At 37.5% G+C, this 19361-nt stretch overlaps 1 protein-coding gene across 1 annotated transcript in view; it reads left to right on the top strand.

Moving 5' to 3' along the window:
- LOC126377558 (uncharacterized) overlaps window positions 1–2511 on the top strand; it is a 111155-nt gene extending 108644 nt beyond the window's left edge. The window contains exon 8 of the mRNA XM_050025355.1: window positions 1533–2511. Coding sequence (XP_049881312.1) covers window positions 1533–1669 — 137 coding nt within the window. The 3' untranslated portion in view covers window positions 1670–2511. The remainder of the gene's footprint in view (window positions 1–1532) is intronic.
- Window positions 2512–19361: the final 16850 nt, after the last annotated feature.

Genomic DNA, 19361 nt, shown 5'->3' with positions numbered 1-19361 from the left:
ATGGGTAGGCGAATTAACACAAAGTTACCTATTAGTCACAAGTTGTTAGAAGAGTCTGTAGATAAAAAGAAAAATTATATAAATCTCATGGCTCGACGACAGAAGGATAAAAAACATTACGATAAATCCGCAAGAACGCTCATGCGTCTTACACCGGGTGATAAGGCGACATTAGTTGATGCGGGAGGTAGGAAACCAGTTAGTGTAGTGGGACGAGCGCCTGAACCACGTTCGTTTATAGTCGAAGACGCGGCAGGGCGCCGCTGCCGGCGGAGCCGTCGTCAGCTGATCGCTCGCCGCGCGGGCGGCGGCACCGCGGCCTCGGCACACACGGGCCAGGCAGCCACACCGTCATTCACTTCTAATGTATGTAAAAGTGATAATGACAATAAAGCCAATCATAATGGAAGTTCTAACGCTGGAACTACGCAGGTCCCACAAATACAGGGTCCCATGACGAGATCTAGAACTCGAATGCTTGCCAATTTAGGGCTAGATATACTCTTCGGAAAAGAGATGATATAGGTAGGGAAATAATTTCAAACTTTTATATTATGTACCTATTGAATAATGTTAAGTTGCTTGCTTTTGTTTTTATATTATAGATAACACTTGCTACTAAAAGTGAGAAACACGTTATTGTTAACAAGTGTAGGAGACGTACCTACAATATACGTACCTACTGTATTTATGATTGTATGTGTAATTTATGGGTAGGTATACCTTTAGGTTTAGTTAAGTACCCTTTAACTGATTGTTGTAACAAATGTTACTTTGTTATTAATTTTATACATACAATCTTGCGTTAATTTATTGACAGTTTGTTTTATCAAATCCTTGTTAATATTTTGTTATTCTCTCTATAAAGGGAAAGATGTAGTGTAATATTATTATGGTGGTGGGTAGAATTAAATAACCTGATGTATAGCTACCTGCTTATATAAAATAAATCAGTGTTGAACCAACCTACGCGTGTTCTACTACAAGAGCGACATTTTGTCACGTTTTTCTATGACGTCACAAGATGTTTTTCAAACAAATTCCATAATAATTTTGTGTTTTGACGTTTAGCAAAAAGTAACTGTTTTGCCTAGTGGCAAACTACCCTATTCTGATGTTTAGGGCCCTAGCCGGTGTTTTATGTTTATTATACACCGAATGGTGCTGATTCCTGTACAAACCATCTTATTTTATTTTAAGTTACACATGTCATATCCACCGAAAAGGAAAGGGACGGATGATTGACGGCTGTTAATTTTAAAATGAACGAATAACCCAGGCGAATCCAATAGGTATCTCGCTGGTATGCAAACCCGTTTGACGTGTGCTGTCAACTTAATTCTATAGGACTATTGGCCGTTGTTTTAGATTTTTGCCTAAAATTGTCGTGTGTTCCAAAAATTTTATGCCTGTCGATTACACGTCCCTTTCGTTTTCGGTGGATAAGAAAATGACAGGTATAACTTAAAATAAAATTTGCAGGATACAGGCCGTTGCATCATTAAATACTAAACATGTATGTATTGTTCCAGGCGAGACTCCTGCGGCGATGCAGCATGGAAACAACTCTTCAGCTCCCATACAACAGATTCACCTATTCCTACATTTACTATTGACTATATTTTCTTTATGTATGCTGCAGTCATCAGGCCGTCAGGAAATTGGATAACGTCTTTGTAAAATGTGTATTTTTGTCACAGTATAGATAAAGTACAAAACAGGTTGATGTTTTGTTATAAATAATTCATTGTTGAGAGACAAAAGCGAATAACTCTGACTCGGAAGTGACTCGAACCCGTAATAATAGTCAAGCTGGGAGGTAACTTTGCTTAAGTCCTTAGACTAGTGTATGATAGAAACACAAATACTTAATTGCACACAACATACAAAACAAGTGTTACACACATGGACGAAAGATACACGGCGGCCTTATTGCTAAGCAGCAATTTCTTCCAGGCAACCAGTGGCAAGAAAACATTTATCACAATTTGGTGCGGGACGGTGCAACATCTATTATCAACAATATCAATAGCTATCCGTTTTACGTATGCGAATTAATCAATTGGAATCGTTATTATGACGAGTTTTAAGTCAGAATTATTAGTTTTTGTGTCTTTATAAGTGCTATATATAAAAACAAAAATTGTTTCTTTTGTTTATAGGTTAAGTTTGTTTGTGTATTTTAGGTATTTGCAAAGATTTAATTTCAATTTAATATTTGTTATCTTTATGTGTACGGTCACGACTACAAATATGTATATACTTTGATACCATGTCACATTAACTTATTTCAAATGAAACCGTTTGTCTCATTAAACGTCAATATGATAATGCGACAGGGTTCTAAAGTGGGTACATGATATTAGTCATGACTAAGTATTTTTTCAATCTCGCTTGATGCTAACTGATGACGTCATGAGTAGTGCCACGAATAATCAAAGACAACTTGAAGTCTCGAAAAAATATTATCAAATTGTTAATAAGTAAATACAAAAATTCAATTGCATTTGATGAAGGTATTTTATATTAAAAACATATCAGGATTATTCCAAATTGCACTCACAGAGATTTCCGTTCAGTAAAAGTTCGGATGTTACTCAGTGTGCAGTTTTAGTTGATACAACAAAAATCGATTTTATTTCTATATAATATTACAATCCCATACGAAACTTTTAAGGTTCTGACAGCGCGTACGGTAAGAAAGAATCCTTATCTGCTTTCAGATTAAGGTTTCTCGAAGAGAAGTATTAATCTTTACAAGTTGTACAGAAGGCTCTATACGGTAACCCCGCCGCGACGCGAATTATCCATATATCGACCCTATAGACGTGGTCGACGATTTCCTCGGTTCAGCGCTTATCTATCGGCCTAATAGGGTCGATTAATTCTTTGAAATATATTCCTCGCCCTGAGCGTAGGTTCGCGTCCCACTAGGTTCCACCAGGCCTATTGGGTGAGAACCCTCGCTCCCCATTTGTCCGATTACTAATGTCATTTGCAGCAAATTTACAAGTCACGTAAAATGTCCGTGCCGTCGCCATGCCGCGAAGGCAGGTAATATATTCCGTTGAACCGTAAATCACTTAGGCATTGATACTCCCTATTATGGATGCTTCAGTTACTATGCCGACAAGTCCTGTCAGCCTCTAATATGATTGATTGAATTAGCATTGAGTACAATAGGTATTCGGATTTGATTGACATCTAAGGTTAGGTGTGTTCTTAGCGTTTCCACCGATGAATTTTCGGGCGATTTTCCTTGTTTTTAAAAGTTATTTTCTTTAGGTACTTTTATAAAAGTCACTGTCCTGTGTGTGTACGCTTGACCCTCAATTTGAGGTCGCAGGTTCCGAGTCCCAGCATAGGCCTAATTATTTTCGAATTTGTTTTCAAATTCATGTTTGGATCGTAAATTATTATCACGTGATCTGCGGTGAAGTAAGAACATTATGGGGAAACCTACATTCCCGAGAATTGCATTTCGGAGGTTGGTGACCTAACCTGTATTGGGTTGGCTTTCCCTTCGCGGGTTGGAATGTCAGACAGGCAGACGCTTCTAGAAAAAACCAGACCGGTCAAATCTTCGTGTTAGATAAGCGGACCCCGTGAAAAACGGAATAACTCTAGGGAGATGTTGACTGGCCTATGTGTGACAGGTTTAGTTTTGGGTATTGTCTGTTCTAACCCTGGTACCGGATTTGCACCTATGAGTTGTTTATAAAATTTTCCCTAACATAGTTAGCTCGGCCCTTAAAGACAGCGGTTCGGGCTCACTATCTATCACGTTGGTTTGTATGTATTTATTGGTAAGCTGTACTTATAGTTTGTACCCGCAATCGTTCAATTTTTACATTTTTTCCTCACCTTATGGTTGTCTGGAAGAAATCGCTTCAAGCGATAAGGCCGCCATTTGCCATGTACTTAGTTGAGAGTCTTTTTGTAATTATTTCTTTTTATTTTGGTGCAATAAAGTTTATTTGTATTGTATTGGTCTAACAGAAAGCTCGGTAAAGCGTGGTTACTCATTTCATTTTGCGATGGATGTACCTCTCACTAGTAATTTTTGTTAATGATTTGTTTCTTTCTGTATCAGAGCATTGAGTCCCGCAGTCACTCCACACATTACTAAAGTCTTATCACTCACAAGCTATCATTTATAAGTTATTTAATTACCATGCATTATCAGAGATCAGTGAATTGCTAAGTTTTTTATTGCTGTAAGTATTTTTCCCGTAATAACATATTATTTTATCTATACTGTGACCATGTTATATTTCCTTATATAAATTAAAGTACTCTTTCAGATCGTTGTAAGCGCTTTTTCGTCGAAAAATATGGTATACATTTGGCTTCCTAGTGTCTATCATCATTTATGTGTGATGAGGCTTTGTTTGAAGAAACCTTTTTTTCTATTTCTTTGGCATTCCAAGAAACTCTTTCATCAATGCGGTCTCCTAATTTATACGTCATATTGGAGACTTAGGACAATAAGGGTAGTCAATCAGGTTACGCACGTGGGAGGTATTTAATCAGTTTTGCTTGAGATTATGTGAAAAAACATATTGCCAAGCTAGCTACGCATCATAATAAAACGACTTTCTCCATGGTCCAGTGGTTGAGCGTTGGGCTCACGATCCGGAGGTCCTGGGTTCAAATCCCGGTGGGGACATAACACAAAAATCACTTTGTGATCCTAGTAATGTCTTAACATTACAGGCTAATCGCCTGATTGTCGCAAAGTAAGACGATCCGTGCTTCGGAAGGCACGTTAAGCCGTTGGTCCCGGTTACTAATTACCGATGTAAGTACGTAGTCGTTACATGAGTCATGTGAGAGGACTTTGGCAGCTCAATAGTAACCCTGACACCAGGGTTGCTGAGGTTGGTAATCCACCTCAACGAAGACTAAAGTTTAATACCAAGTTTAAAGTAGTAACAGACATAGAAACATCAAGCCTTTAAGGATAATAATGGCAGAATAGACGTTGAATTTAATTTTATCTTTCCGTGAAAAGTAAAAAGCTCGGCTCGGAGATTCCATTTGCATAATGTTGGCGATAGCTGTCAAGACAAAAGTTATTCTCGAAGTTTTAAACGGTTAGTTTTTGGCGAAGTAAACTTACTTTGTAGGGTACTTCCCGTTTTATAACAGGAATTCATTTAAAATAAATAATAACCCTAACACCAGGGTTGATGTGGTTGGTAATCGTCATAACCCACACGATAGAATGCTTTAAATTCTCATAAATCTAGCCCTGGCGAATATAATTGTATTTTTAAGTTGCACGGGGTCCGCTTGCCAGATCTGAAAATTTGACAGGTCCGTTTTTTACAGAAGCGACTGTCTGTTTGACTTTTCAACCCGCGAAAAGATATATAAAGAAAGAAAGAAACATTTATTACTTCCGGACACCACAGACACAGACAGACAGGTACATTACTACACTATACTGCCTACACCTTCGGGGATACAGGGGTGTTGCTATAGTATGTCATCTTCTGTTATTGTGTGGATTACCGATCTCATCCACCCTAATGTTATGTCATGTTAATAAGTACACTTAAAAAACATAACATGAAACAAAAACAGCCTTTATACATCCCCTCCTGATCAATAAGAAAAAAAATTAAGCAACAAGTATAAAACAAGCCATATTTTCCGAACTTTCAGAATGAGTGGCACCGTTAATTTTTCTGAAATTGACTTCGCTAGATAACATATGCCAAAAAAGTTCACCTACCCTCTTTCGACCTGCGACTTTTCGCCAAAAAACTTTTCCCTCAATTTTCAGTACATTTTTTCTGACTCTTGTGAAAAATATATCACTGCACTAACATACTCGTATTTTTCGACTGTAAAAGCGCTGAATATTTTTCAAAGTTGAACATTTTGCAGTTCATATGTATATGCAGTTGATGATACGTTTGTTGAGTTTGATCTTCTTTTGAAATTGCTGCTTTGACGAGATGGGCAATAGTAATAACAAAGCATATAAGTTAGTGATTGGCAAGACATACAAAGCATCTAATGTGAAACAATTCAATGAAAGGATCACGTAACTTCGGCTCATATTTTTTATAACTTTCAACTATTATCTTGTTTAATTAAATTTGAGTCCTTTAATAACATACTGGGTATTAGTGACGCCGAACTGAATGAAAAGGATGATTCAGACCATGACTCTGAGTTAATATCATGAGCTGAATCATCTCCCCCGCCGGTATTCGATACGATGTCACTAACAGGCTTTTACTGAGGGGGATGTCAGACCATGTTCTGACTTGATATCAAATTGAATTTCCTGTCTGAAAATTCATGAAAGTTTTTGTGTTTTTTTTTTTTAATAATATTTTCATTTCTATAATTTTGCGATGGAAAACTCAACTTGATATCAACTCAGAATCATGAGCTTAAGCCCCTCGGTGTTCAGTACGATGTCACTAACACCCTGTATATTTACAGAGTACTAAACAACACTAAATATAGCGTTCTTAAGCGGATCAAACCAGCAAAATGTTTCAAAACCAAATGTTAGTATTTATGGTGGAAAGTATACCAATTGAGTACAATAATGTTAAATGTAAATAAAAGGTGAGATATAATTATCTAAATAAGTGTATAAGATGTAATAATATAACCTGTCATTGAATTTAAGAAATAAATAATAATTTTGAATTGAACGTGCCAAGTTGTCTTGTTTTATTTATTCCATAATTTTATTTTAAGTTATACCCGTCATTTTCTTATTCGCCGAAACGAAAGAGACGGATGATTGACAACTGTTCATTTTAAAATGAAAGAATAACCTGGGTGAATAAAGCAGGCATCTCGCATATGAATGCAACTTAATTCTGTCGAGTTATTGGCCCATATAACAATTTTAAAGGGATTTTTTTTCTTCAATTGACGTGTGTTCCATGACTTTTATGTCTGTCGATTATCCATCCCTTTCCTTTTCGGCGCATAAGAAAATGAAAGGTATAACTTAAAATAAATTTAGAGGTGTTTACTGGAATCAGCAGCAAATATATACATATATATTAGAAAACAATGGTTATAAGAAAAGATGGAGGTGAGAGCTTGGTCTAACAGAAAACTCGGTATGGGAATGAATGTGCCACTGACTACCCCAATTGGGGTATAGTCGTGAGCTTATGTGATGTTAAGGAGGTGACAGAATATTATTCTATTTAGTCAAAAATACTAGACTGTTAATTAAATTGCAAATTAAGCAAATTGCACCCAATTACGAGATACGCTATCGTGTAACACGACAAACATTTTGCGACGCAAATATAAATTTATGGATAGTTTAGATGTCGTGTTAATGCCTTAAATATTAAGCGAAAAAAGAAAGAAAATATTTACCTGAAAAAAAAATTATGAGAAAATGTCATCATAATGTAAAATTTGACATCAAATACATACTCATTATAAATGCGAAAGTGTGTGTGTCTGTATGTTCGTCCGTCTTTCACGCCAAAACGGAGCGACCAATGGACATGGTATTTTTTAAGTGGAGATAATTGAAGTGGTGAAGAGAAAGCATAGAGTTGTAGTATGTTAAATTTTGGTACATTAGGAAAGGGGTCTTCACCAACCCGCAGTGGAGCAGCGTGGTGGAGTATGCTCCATACCCCCTCCGGTTGATTGAGGGGAGGCCTGTGCCCAGCAGTGGGACGTATATAGGCAGTTTATGTTTATGTTTAGGAAAGGGGAACCGTGTTACCCCGAATTTAAGGCTAGCGAATCCGCGGGCATATGCTAAAAGATGTTGGTTGAAATACCTAATCATAATAATTTATTTATAAAGAGTTGAAGAAAGGAGAACCATAATGAAAACTATAGAGAACCGGTGAGGAAATATGATTGCCACCTGACACGATTCATTTATAATAAACATCATAGAAGGAAAAATTAGAAGGAAGAGAGGAAGGGGTAGACCTAGGAGAACATTTATGAAAAAAATAAAAGAGAAGGTGCAGGTCGTGTCGTATTAGGAGGTGAAGGATTTGGCGGGAAGAAGAGAGGAATGGCGATTGCTCCACCGACAAGAGCGCAGCTCTTAAATAAAGAGAGAGAGAGACAGAGAGAGAGAGACAGAGAGAGAGAGAGAGAATAATTTATGGTGGTCGTGGGCATCCTCAAACTTTCTAATATCTGTGTCCTCAATAAATGGACCTCACTCATCATATGCGGCGTCGTGATCCGTGATGCTGGAATTCTGCGGGCCCAGCTGAGTGAGTAACGGTCTCCGTGATCCAGTAGTTCGAGCGTTCGACTCACGATCCGGAGATCTCGGGGTCGAATCCCGGTTTAGACATATCACAAAAATCACTTTGTGATCCCTAGTTTGGTTAGGATATTACAGGCTGATCACCTGATTGTCCGAAAGTAAGATGATCAGTGCTTCGGAAGGCACGTTAAGCCGTTGGTCCCGGTTACTACTTAATGATGCAAGTTAATAGACGTTACAGGAGCCATGTCAGGAGCGTTAGGATACCTTCCTCCGATACCTTCGGCCTCATCCCAAGACCACACGATAATAAAACCTATTTGACCTAATATTATCTTTACACTACATCTGTGATGTGTTTCGGCTCTTATTACCAACTAATAAAAGGTCCTCAATTAAATGACCACACCTACGTTTAATCTCGACCCTCACAAGAGGACTCAGTCAATTAATTAGAAATCATGATTGATGTGTGAAGCACTCTTATTCGAGTTTGTTGGTCGTTTTGAAGTGGTGTGTTGTGGACAGGGCCCTTTGTTTGGGTCTACGAGTATAACCATCGGCGATACAACCAAATAGACACCTATTGCGTTGCATTTAGGACGCATCGGCTGATCATCATCAGCCGTATGACGCCCACTGTTGGGCATAGGCCTCCCCCAAGGATCTCCACGACGATCGGTCCTGCGCTGCCCGCATCCAGCGGCGTCCCGCGACCTTCACCAGATCGTCGGTCCACCTTGTAGCGGGCCTACCCACTGAGCGTCGTCCGACGCGTGGTCGCCATTCCAGAACCTTTCCGCCCCATCGGCCATCGGTTCTCCTCGCTATGTGTCCTGCCCACTGCCACTTCAGCTTTGCAATGTTCCGAGCTATGTCGGTGACTTTAGTTCTCCTGCGGATCTCCTCATTTCTGATTCGATCGAGCAGGGAAATACCGAGCATAGCTCTCTCCATAGCCCGCTGAGCGACACCGAGCCTCCTCACGAGACCCATAGTAAGCGGCCACGTCTCACTGCCGTAGGTCATCACTGGCAACACGCACTGGTCGTGGTGTTCTTTTTTTGTATTGATTTCCATGTGGTTTCTGTCCTGTGTTGAATGTAATGTACCTGTCTGTCTGTGTCTGTGGTGTCCGGCAATAATATTGTTTTTTCTTTCTGTTTATTGAATGAACGAATAAATATACACTTTATTGCACACAAACACTGAACAGGCGCCAATTGAATGGGCTGCTTACTACTTACTGATGTAAGTAAGTGTTCGTTACATGAGTAATGTCAGGAGCCTTTGGCGGCTCAATAGTAACCCTGACACCAGGGTTGATGGGGTTGGTAATCCACCTCACAACCCACACGAGAGAAGAAGAGGAGTCTAGAGGATGTGTTGACGATGAGTAAATCCAAACATTTAGTGGTCTGTGGTAAGTATTAATTAGGTAATGTTATGGACCCCACTGAATTATCTTGGTAGTAATAATTGCGTATGTTTTGGTGGAGATTTTGTTGAATGTTTATTCTAATGAAAAGCTCATGAGTTGTGAAGGTAAGGAATTGGAGAAGAAATGTTGACGTAATCAATTATAGAAGTGACAATCTTCGAGGACCACAGGTATTAAATAAATTCCTATCCTCCCCCCCTCCTCCTAAAGTTCTCTCTCTGGTTGGTTGAAGTGTATATTGGCTGTTTATCTATTTATTTTGTTAAATAAAATAATATAGGCTCGCGTTTAACTACATTATGACTACAACTGATGGTAAGTACGATGTGGTCTAGTGTGGATTACCCTTACCTACCAAATGCCTATTCTCTCTAGCCTTAAGGACTTCCGGATTCCCAGAATCTATCTTTACAACATAGTGTTAAATTTATTATACTCTCTAAAGGTTTTTACTTATTATTATTTACTATACATATAATATATTTTTTTTAATAAATATGATTTTTTATTTTATTTAAATAATAATAGGCAATAAAAGGGCCATTCTCATTCTCCCTTGCGTACTAGCGAGCTTGGTACAAGCTTGATTTACTCAAATGTGGCATAACTTTAGTCTATTTAAGCCGTTAAGAAGTAAGATTCACACACAAAAATCCGGAATGTGCTTCTTTACTTCTACCATCGTTAAGCAAAAGAAATCAAAAATCGGAATCATGTATTTAACGTAATTATCATGGATAAACTTGCTGAAGTGCAATTTTATATTATTGAATCGACGTCATTTTTCAAGGTGTTATGGCCGAGGAGAAGAAGTGACAAGAAACTGCAACAGCAACACATCTTTTAAATCAATGTAGGTATACAAGTTATTTAATAATTACAGGAACACATTAAATCATCATCATCAATTTAAGAGCCACGCTCTTGTCGGTGCAGCATTTTCCATTCCAGTCTATCAAAGGCCAATTCCTTGACTTCCCTATAAGACACGACGTTAACTTTTTCTTTAATCTGTTCCATGTAAGCTCTTCTTGGTCTTCCCCTTCCTCTCTTTCCTTCTAGCTTTCCTTCTATGATGTTTTTAATGAATTGGTCGTGTCTTATTAGGTGTCCAATCATCTTGCCTCTTCTGTCTGTAAGGGAAAAGAGACAAATACTGAGAATTATTGAGGACACATTAAATACCAGGCATTTTTATCATTTAGGTAATAATTAATCTTATGAGCTTTTTTACATAATGAATTCATATCTAGAATTGTCCTGCTTTAGCAGTCGATATAATTATCAAGACGAGCTCGTCGACAGCACATTGTAAGCGTACTAATTACCACACAACTCGTCTATCCGACAGGTTGTTACGCGGTTCTAGTGCTCGTAAAATGGTTTACGAGTGGTGTGCCGGGAATTTATCAAGTACCTAGTAGTCATTGTTCCATTATTGGCGATAAACTGAGTGGCTACCATCATCTCCATAGACCTATCGCGTTCTCACAGCGAATCTTATCTACGGAGATAAACGTACGCAGTGGCAGCCCTAGGGCGGTGCGAGCGGTGCGCCTTCAGGGGTCTGTTTCATAAAACTTACAATTGTAAATTACAATTGACAATTTGGTGTCCATTACGTAGCTAATATGAAACTGCAAAATATTCGTGATCACACACTTTGCAATGTACATCAAATTGTCATTGTAATTTACAATTGTAAGTTTTATTAAACAGGCCCCAGGCGACGTAATGAGCCTCCCCCCCCCTCAGGGCCTGAAGGCGCACCGCTCAAAATCAACCAAGACTGGTCCAACCTGGCCGCAAACATCGGGATAGATTGCGGCCACATAAAACTCACACCGGGTGGCCGAAAACAACATTTAAAAAAAAAAACAGGTAAATTTCGGTGTTCATAAACTAATCGAAAAATTTTGTATTTTAAGGGGCTAAGGGGTGTTTTTGAGGTTTTGCACCACCGAAATATTTTTGCTAGGGCCACCACTGGTTGTACAGTTTTTTTTGACGTATTCTACTTCTATCGTGTGGGTTGTGATGTGGAGTACCAACCTCATCAACCCTGGGTTACTACGACATGGCTCATGTAAAGACTACTTACTTACATAAGTAAGTAGTAAACGGGACCAACGGTTTAACTTGCCTTCCGAAGCACGGATCATCTTACTTTCGGACAATCAGGTGATCAGCCTTTAATGTCCTAACCAAACTAGGGACCACAAAGTATTTTTTGTGATATGTCCCCACCGGGAATCGAACCCAGGACACATGTTATTTTACAGCGCCTCCAGCGGTCACTTAAGAAACAATTTTTTTTACGCCGTTCCTACTATCGAAAACGATTTGTGATAGTTTAAATTTAAATTAAAAAATATTAGATATTATATCCCCGGTGGGAAATAGGCATGAGTTTATGTATGTAAGTATGTATGTATGTAAAAAATATTAGAGAGATTCTTATAAAGTTAACCTTGTTGATTAAGTTGAATATTTATCATGATTTCGAATCGAGTTCTTAAACAACACTCGCCGACAAAGGGACGTGCACAATTGATCAAATTCCCATAAAGAGGAATTCTGTTGCATGCGCCTTTTGATCGGAAATATGCATGGAGTTCGGGTAGTTCAAATACAGCACGATTGGATCTCATTTAAGATTCAAAAGGGAGAGCATCCGATCCAGTGGCTTGTATTAGAGCTTAAAAAATATAACCGGCGGAATATCATGCTCCAAAAAGTATGAAACAAAAAAATTGGTTTATTTATGACAGATAGGCAGACGGCAAATAATAATAATATTAATTGTATATCAATATTTTATGTTTTTTTTTTTTTTTTTTTTAAAGAACGTCTAGGGCCCTGTGCCGAGGTTTTTCTTGCAGCTTCTTTTCCCCGGCTATACAGGTTGTGAGAAGCTGCAGTAGTTTTAGTCGGATGAGACGTTCGTTATGTAAAAATTGACGATTCAAAGTGTAACTATGTTACCTACTGAATAAAGATATTTTTGAATTTGAATTTGAATAATATTTACATATTTGAAATGTGCAAATTAAGCCCTTCCATATTTTGATACACAACACAAATTCATATGAAACGAAATATTTCTTTTTCATCCTGTTTATCTTCTTTGAGAGGGCGCCACATTGAATTTAGCGTAACGTCACATAGCCTATAACCACAGTACTATCAAGACGCTTCTAGTGACACTACATTTATTAAATTCTGACAGGTAGTTAAGAAGTTAGGTTGGAACGGTCGTGCATACACACGTACGTACATAGCGGTCAAACACATAACCCTCCTTTTTGCTTCGCCGCAGAAAAAAGTGGTTGTGTCCTTGCTAGATACTGCATTTAAAAAAAATCGCATATTACCATACAAAGATTTGCGATACACCCACAAGTCACTCAGAGAACATCATAGCGCCATTAACCCAAATTGAATTGTGAATAATAACCCTGACACCAGAGTTGATGAGGTTGGTAATCCACCTCATAACCCACACGGTAGAAGAAGACTGACCCAAGATCAACACGTAATTTCGAATGGACCTTTTTTGACTTGATTTATTGTAGATTCGCCGCATAATTCGCCCATAATACTGGTTCTCACCCAGTACAAAATTTAAGACAACTGGCCTGAAGGTGCCCAGTTGAGCGCGAACTTCAGCTCAGGGCGTCGTCTGTGATTCTATTTGAAGGTATAAATCGACTCGAGTGGGCCGACTCTAAGCGCTGAATGAGAGAGAGAGAATAGACATGCTTACACACATTATTATTACAGATCAATGCAATAATAATCACAAAATACCACCTTCACGTTCAAGGCATTACAACGTGTCACATGGCAATGGCATGCCGTCGTGATTGTCGACGTGGCGGGTAATTAACAAGCGTCATAATAGCCACGTCGTTACGAACGCGTGGCGCCGAATTATTGCATGTCACTTAATGTCTTTGCTTCGCGTGCAAATTGCAAAAGTCATTGGCTTTTTGAGGTAATTAAAAATGAATAAAAGCTATCGCATACGTTGCATTTAATATAGGTGACAGTTGTTTATTAAATGTTATTTATTCGTTTTATATTCTTCTATAGAGTAGACAGAAAGAAAGATAGTTATGAGCAGTGTCGTGCAGGATAATCAACGTCATCACCCCTGGTGTCAGGGTTATTGTTGAGCCACCAAAGAGCCCTGTAACGTGTACGTACTTACATTAGTAAGTAGTAACCGAGATCAAACGGCTTATCGTCTATTCCGAAGCACGGATCATCTTACTTTCGGACAATCGGCCAGAGCAAACCAGAGCTCATAAAGTGATTTTTGTGATGGGATGGGATCGTGAGCCCAACCATTGGACTACGGAGGTCTTTTATATTAACGTGACACATTGCTGATATGTCTCAGGATTTATGTTTATTTGTAATAAACAAATAATTTGCTCTTGCACAGAATCAACTCGGGTATCATTTTCCTATATAGTAATAGGTAATAGAAGCTATATCCAGCAAAAAAACAGCCACTTAAAATTTGAAATCCCTATGTCTATGAAAGCCATTTTTTGATCCATAGTGCGCGGTGGTCGGATGACATTGTGAGGTACGTCGGAAAGCAATGTATGATACTTTCATACCGAAAAGGATGGCGTGAAATAGAGGAGGCCTATACCCAGCAGTGGGTGGATACAGGCTGAGTAGATAGATAGAATTTTCTCAATTTAATCGCTCTCTATTACTTACTTTCCTCTAAAACTATAATTATATAATATTAGTACAAAACTATCTTTCCAGCTCACTAGTGTTATCCCGTTTCTCATGGGATCCGCTAATCTGACCTGAAGATTTGACAGGTCCGGTTTTTTACAGAAGTCACTGCCTGTTTGACCTTCCAAATGGAAGGGGAAACCAGCCCAATAACAAGTTAAGTCACATACCTCTGAAAACACATTTCTCAGGCAACTGAGTTTCTTCTAGATGTTTTCCATCGCCGCTATGCTTAGCAATCGCGTGCTCGTGATCACATGATTTCGACAATAATTGGTTTAGGTCCATGTTGAGATTCAAACTTGTGACCTCACGAAGGGAGACAAGTGTTCTTCCAACTAAGCTTCCACGGCTTTCCCACACAAAACTAACTCATTTATTAGAATCCTGAATGTTTTTCAGACAGGTGGGACTCTCATCTCTTAAACAGATGGATTTACGTTCACACTCACCTGGATAAATGAAAAATGTGAAATTTTATAAATGGCATTAATTCAATTTAATACTAAAACTAGGCTAAGACACATTGTTACTAACACAGTATGGATGTAATTATTCTGAAAGAAATATATTTGAATTTGAATTTATATTTCATAATTGATTCCCTCCTAAGTGACCTGTAAAGTTAAATAAACAAAGTTCTCATAATTTAATGTTTTAACCGTATTGGATAGGTACGCACTTTAATGGACTGTTTAGTTTTATAAAAAAAAACACTAAGTGTTTTAATTAATTTGACCTTTTTCAATATTCTGAGACGAATTTTCAGAAATTATTTAAAATGATTTATAATAGGTTTTATTTATTAATTGCAAGATTAATTTTAGCCTTCTAGACTGATAACTTAAGCGAGACAAATAAATTAATATCAATTAAGGCTTTCGTTAGTAATGCGTTACTTATAAGTCATTTGGCAGTTTATTTCTTAAGTGTGTACTTATAATACTCATTGAAAGATAATTAATTATATTGCTTTCTTACGAAGCTTAAGAAGTTCGTAGCTATTGTTTTACAGAAGCACCATTATGCATTACATAGTCGAATTGGGATTGCCTGTACTGTAAATTGTGAATAAATAAATATATAAATAATAAATAAATGTTCTTCTTAAGGCTATAACATAAGGTCATAATATAGATGCCATAGCACGTCATTGGCGACGGTCGCCAAACATAATAAGTATTGTAATGTTTGGCAGGTAACTTATTTGGCGACGACGCCTTGGCAACGAGGCTATTTCAATAACATGTTTCATCGACGTGTCCATGGGTCGGGGTGAGTTCTGGAACTAAAAAAAACAAAGCCATAACTATTTCTAACTTACTAGAGTCTATGTCATCGATCATCGATCTCAAAACCCACATGATGTATCACCATCCCCCTAGCATTATCCTGTTGTTCACAGGGTCCGCTTACCTAATCTAAAGATTTGACAGGTCCGGTTTTTTTAAGCGACTGCCTGTCTGAAATTCCAACCCGCGAAGGGAAACCCAACCTAATACAGGTTAGGTCACGTACCTCTGAAAATGCATTTCTTGGGAATGTGGGTTTCCTCACAATGTTTTCTTTCACCGCTGAGCACGTGATAATCATTTATGATCCAAACATGAATTCAAAAACAAATTCGACAATCATTGATTTAGGCCTGTGCTGGATTCGTCTACCACGGCTCACAACCCACAAGATGAATCGTGTTTGTATTTTTCTTGTAAGAAAAATCTAAAAATATTTCTTATTAAAAAACGTATCACCTCAGCGAGTACTAACTGACAAAGAGCTCTACACCAAAGGTGTTAGACGATGCTTGAATATTGAGAAGCGTCGACGACTTTCAAGCTAATCTTGTTCACTGATCGAGTTCAAAATGTCGACTTAGCAATTTTGCAAATGAGCTCCTACTTTGTCGATAGATAGTTCGGTTTTAAAAAGGTTCTAAATTAACTTTTAATTGCGTTTTACTGTTGCTTATGTAATAGTTTTTTTTAAATTTAAATCTGTATACTCATCCCTTGAGCCGTGATAGCCCAGTTGGTAGAAAACTTGCCTCTCACTTTGAGATCACAGGTTCCAATGCAATACAGGCCTAAACCAATACATACATACATACATAAACTCACGCCCGTAATCCCTAATGGGGTGGGCAGAGCCACAAGTAATCAAAGACAACTTGCAGCCACTGTTGATACGAAGTCCAAAGATGGACCCAATGATAAACCAATGATAGTCGAATTTCATAAATGATTATTATATACTCAGCGATGAAGGAAACATCGTGAAAAATCCACATTCCCGAGAACTCCATTTTCAGAGTTATGTGACCTAACCTGTATTGGGCTGGTTTTTCCTTCGCGGGTTGGAAGGCCAGACAGGCAATCGCTTCTGTAAAAAACCGGACATGTCAAATCTTCATATTAGATAAGCGGACTCTGTGAAAAACGGGTTATCCCGTTGCTAGGGGGATGATGATTCATCATGTGGGTTGTGAGATTGATGATCAATCACATGGACTCTAGTAGCTTAGAAATGGTTATGGCTTTGTTTTTTTAGCTCCATAACTCACCCCGACCCATGGACACGTCGATGAAACATGTTATTGAAATAGCCTCGTTGCCAAGGCGTCGTCGCCAAATAAGTTACCTGCCATACATTTCAATACTAATTATGTTTGGCGACCGTCGCCAATGACGTGGCTATGGCATCTATATTATGACCTTATGTTATAGCCTTAAGAAGAACATTTATTTATTATTTGTATATTTATTTATTCACAATTTACATTACAGGCAATCCCAATTCGACTATGTAATGCATAATGGTGCTTCTGCAAAACAATAGCTACCAACTTCTTAAGCTTGGAATGAAATACGGTAGAAATAATACACGGTAAGCAGACATACTATTCAGCTAGGTACATTTGGGTAGTTCCCTAGGTCTAAGATAAATTATGATATTCTAATTACTTACTAAATAAAGACAGCACTAAAGGCGTCAAAAATCGTTTTCATTTTTCTATTCTTATATGAATTTTAAATAAAGAAAAATGTAATAACAAGTACAAGGGCTGGCAGAGGAAGACCGAGAAGGACTTACGATGACCAAATTGGAGATGTCCTTAGAAAAGGTTCAATACGATCTACTCTGAACCGGCGTGCGTGTATGAAGCGATTGATGAATGTGGAGGAAGCAAGAGAAGTGTGTCAGGATCGAAACAAATGGAATTCTATAGTCTCTGCTTACCCCGGTGGGAAATAGGCGTGAGTTTATGTATGTATGTGTGTATGTAATAACAAGTGCGATATTTTGTCACATTTTCCATGACGTCACAGGTTGCTTTATCATACAAATCCCATAGTAATTTCGTGTTTGAACGTTTAGTAAAAAGTGATTTGACTACTCTATTGCAAGCAGATTTTCTACTAGGTATTTACCAATAAAAGAACACCAAATTATTATTTTTTTAGTACTGTTTGTAACTGTACATTATATGTGATTTATGTACAATGAAGGCTTTTTACATTGTACCGTATATTTCAGCCTGACTAGGTGGCAATATTTCAATATTCGAATAACAGAACTATCAGTTACCCCCGACATTAAATATTGGTATAATTTGCCGACACTGCAGTCTATTGTTTCATATTTCATTCAAACTGTTATTGTGTCATTCTGTATACTATCGGGACACTAACATTCGATACACACAAACATAGTGGCTAGACTTAAAATTATGGAAAAAAAAACGTATAGTGTTTCTACATAATATTTTTCATATAATCAATAAACAATAACTGTTGAAAAAACGTAATGTTGTCAGTTGAAGAAATAAAATTATGATTATTTATTATGAATAAGGAAAAGCCAAGATTTCCTGTCAATAAAGCCTTGTGATTTGTAATAAAACAAAATTCATATTTTTTAACCGCCATCGTGATCTAGTTATTAGAGCGTTGGGCTCACAATCTCGAAGTCCGGGTTCGATTCCCGGTGATTTTTCCGATTGTCATTTTGTGAAACTGTTCTTCAAAAAATAAATATGACTTGTACACCATCATAGTATTTAATTACTATTACTTGTCACATACATAAAATTCATCAATATAATTTTAAAAGTACTAATTATTAGGGGAATTTCCAAAATGACAAAAAAGATCAAAAAAAATCTAGACTGGATTCAATCCCGTAACGCTTTTCAAACGAAGAGTGTATTACCAATACATTAGTGGGTCCTCAACCTGTTCCAGAGGGTTCTGAATATTTCTATTTATTCCCTTTTAGCTCACCCCAGTCCGCGCTCTCTCTCCCTTACTCCTTAGCGGCATACGGTCATTTAAGACTACAGTAAGACCCAGAGGGGATGAGGTGGGCGCTTGATCTTTGGCGTACCATAGCAGGGTATATTATCAGTGCTTTTATAATATCACCATTTATATTGTATCACATACAACGCAATGTAGTTTTTTTATTTGATTTTAAATCTAGAATTACCTATACCATAGAATAGGGAATAATATGATGTATTTTATTTATTTCAATACTTGTTTTGTATGTGTGTGTATAGTCTATTATTTATTATTATAGTTTTCTCTGATTATGGTTAGGTATATTTTTAGTATATATGGTTTATATTATATTGAGTATTCATTAATATATGTACGTATAGTATAGAGTATTTATTATATTAACTTTAGTTTTACTTTTAGGTATTTTTTTTTATTGCACCATCCCGCATCCAAGTTGTTTGCAAATGTTTGTTTCCTTTTGGTGGTTGCCTGGAAGAAATTGCTCTAGAGCAATAAGGCCGCCCAAATTGTACTGTTTTCATGTGTTATGTCTGATTGTTGAAATTTTAGTTCTGCGCAATAAAGTATATTTGATTTGATTTGATTTGAATAATTCCTCGTATAGAACAGCAAGTCTCCGATC

The sequence above is a fragment of the Pectinophora gossypiella genome, chromosome 23 (assembly GCF_024362695.1).
Source record: "Pectinophora gossypiella chromosome 23, ilPecGoss1.1, whole genome shotgun sequence".
Lineage (NCBI taxonomy): Eukaryota > Metazoa > Arthropoda > Insecta > Lepidoptera > Gelechiidae > Pectinophora > Pectinophora gossypiella.
The sequence above is the reverse complement of the archived record's forward strand: the minus strand, read 5'-3'. Positions and strand labels throughout refer to the sequence as shown.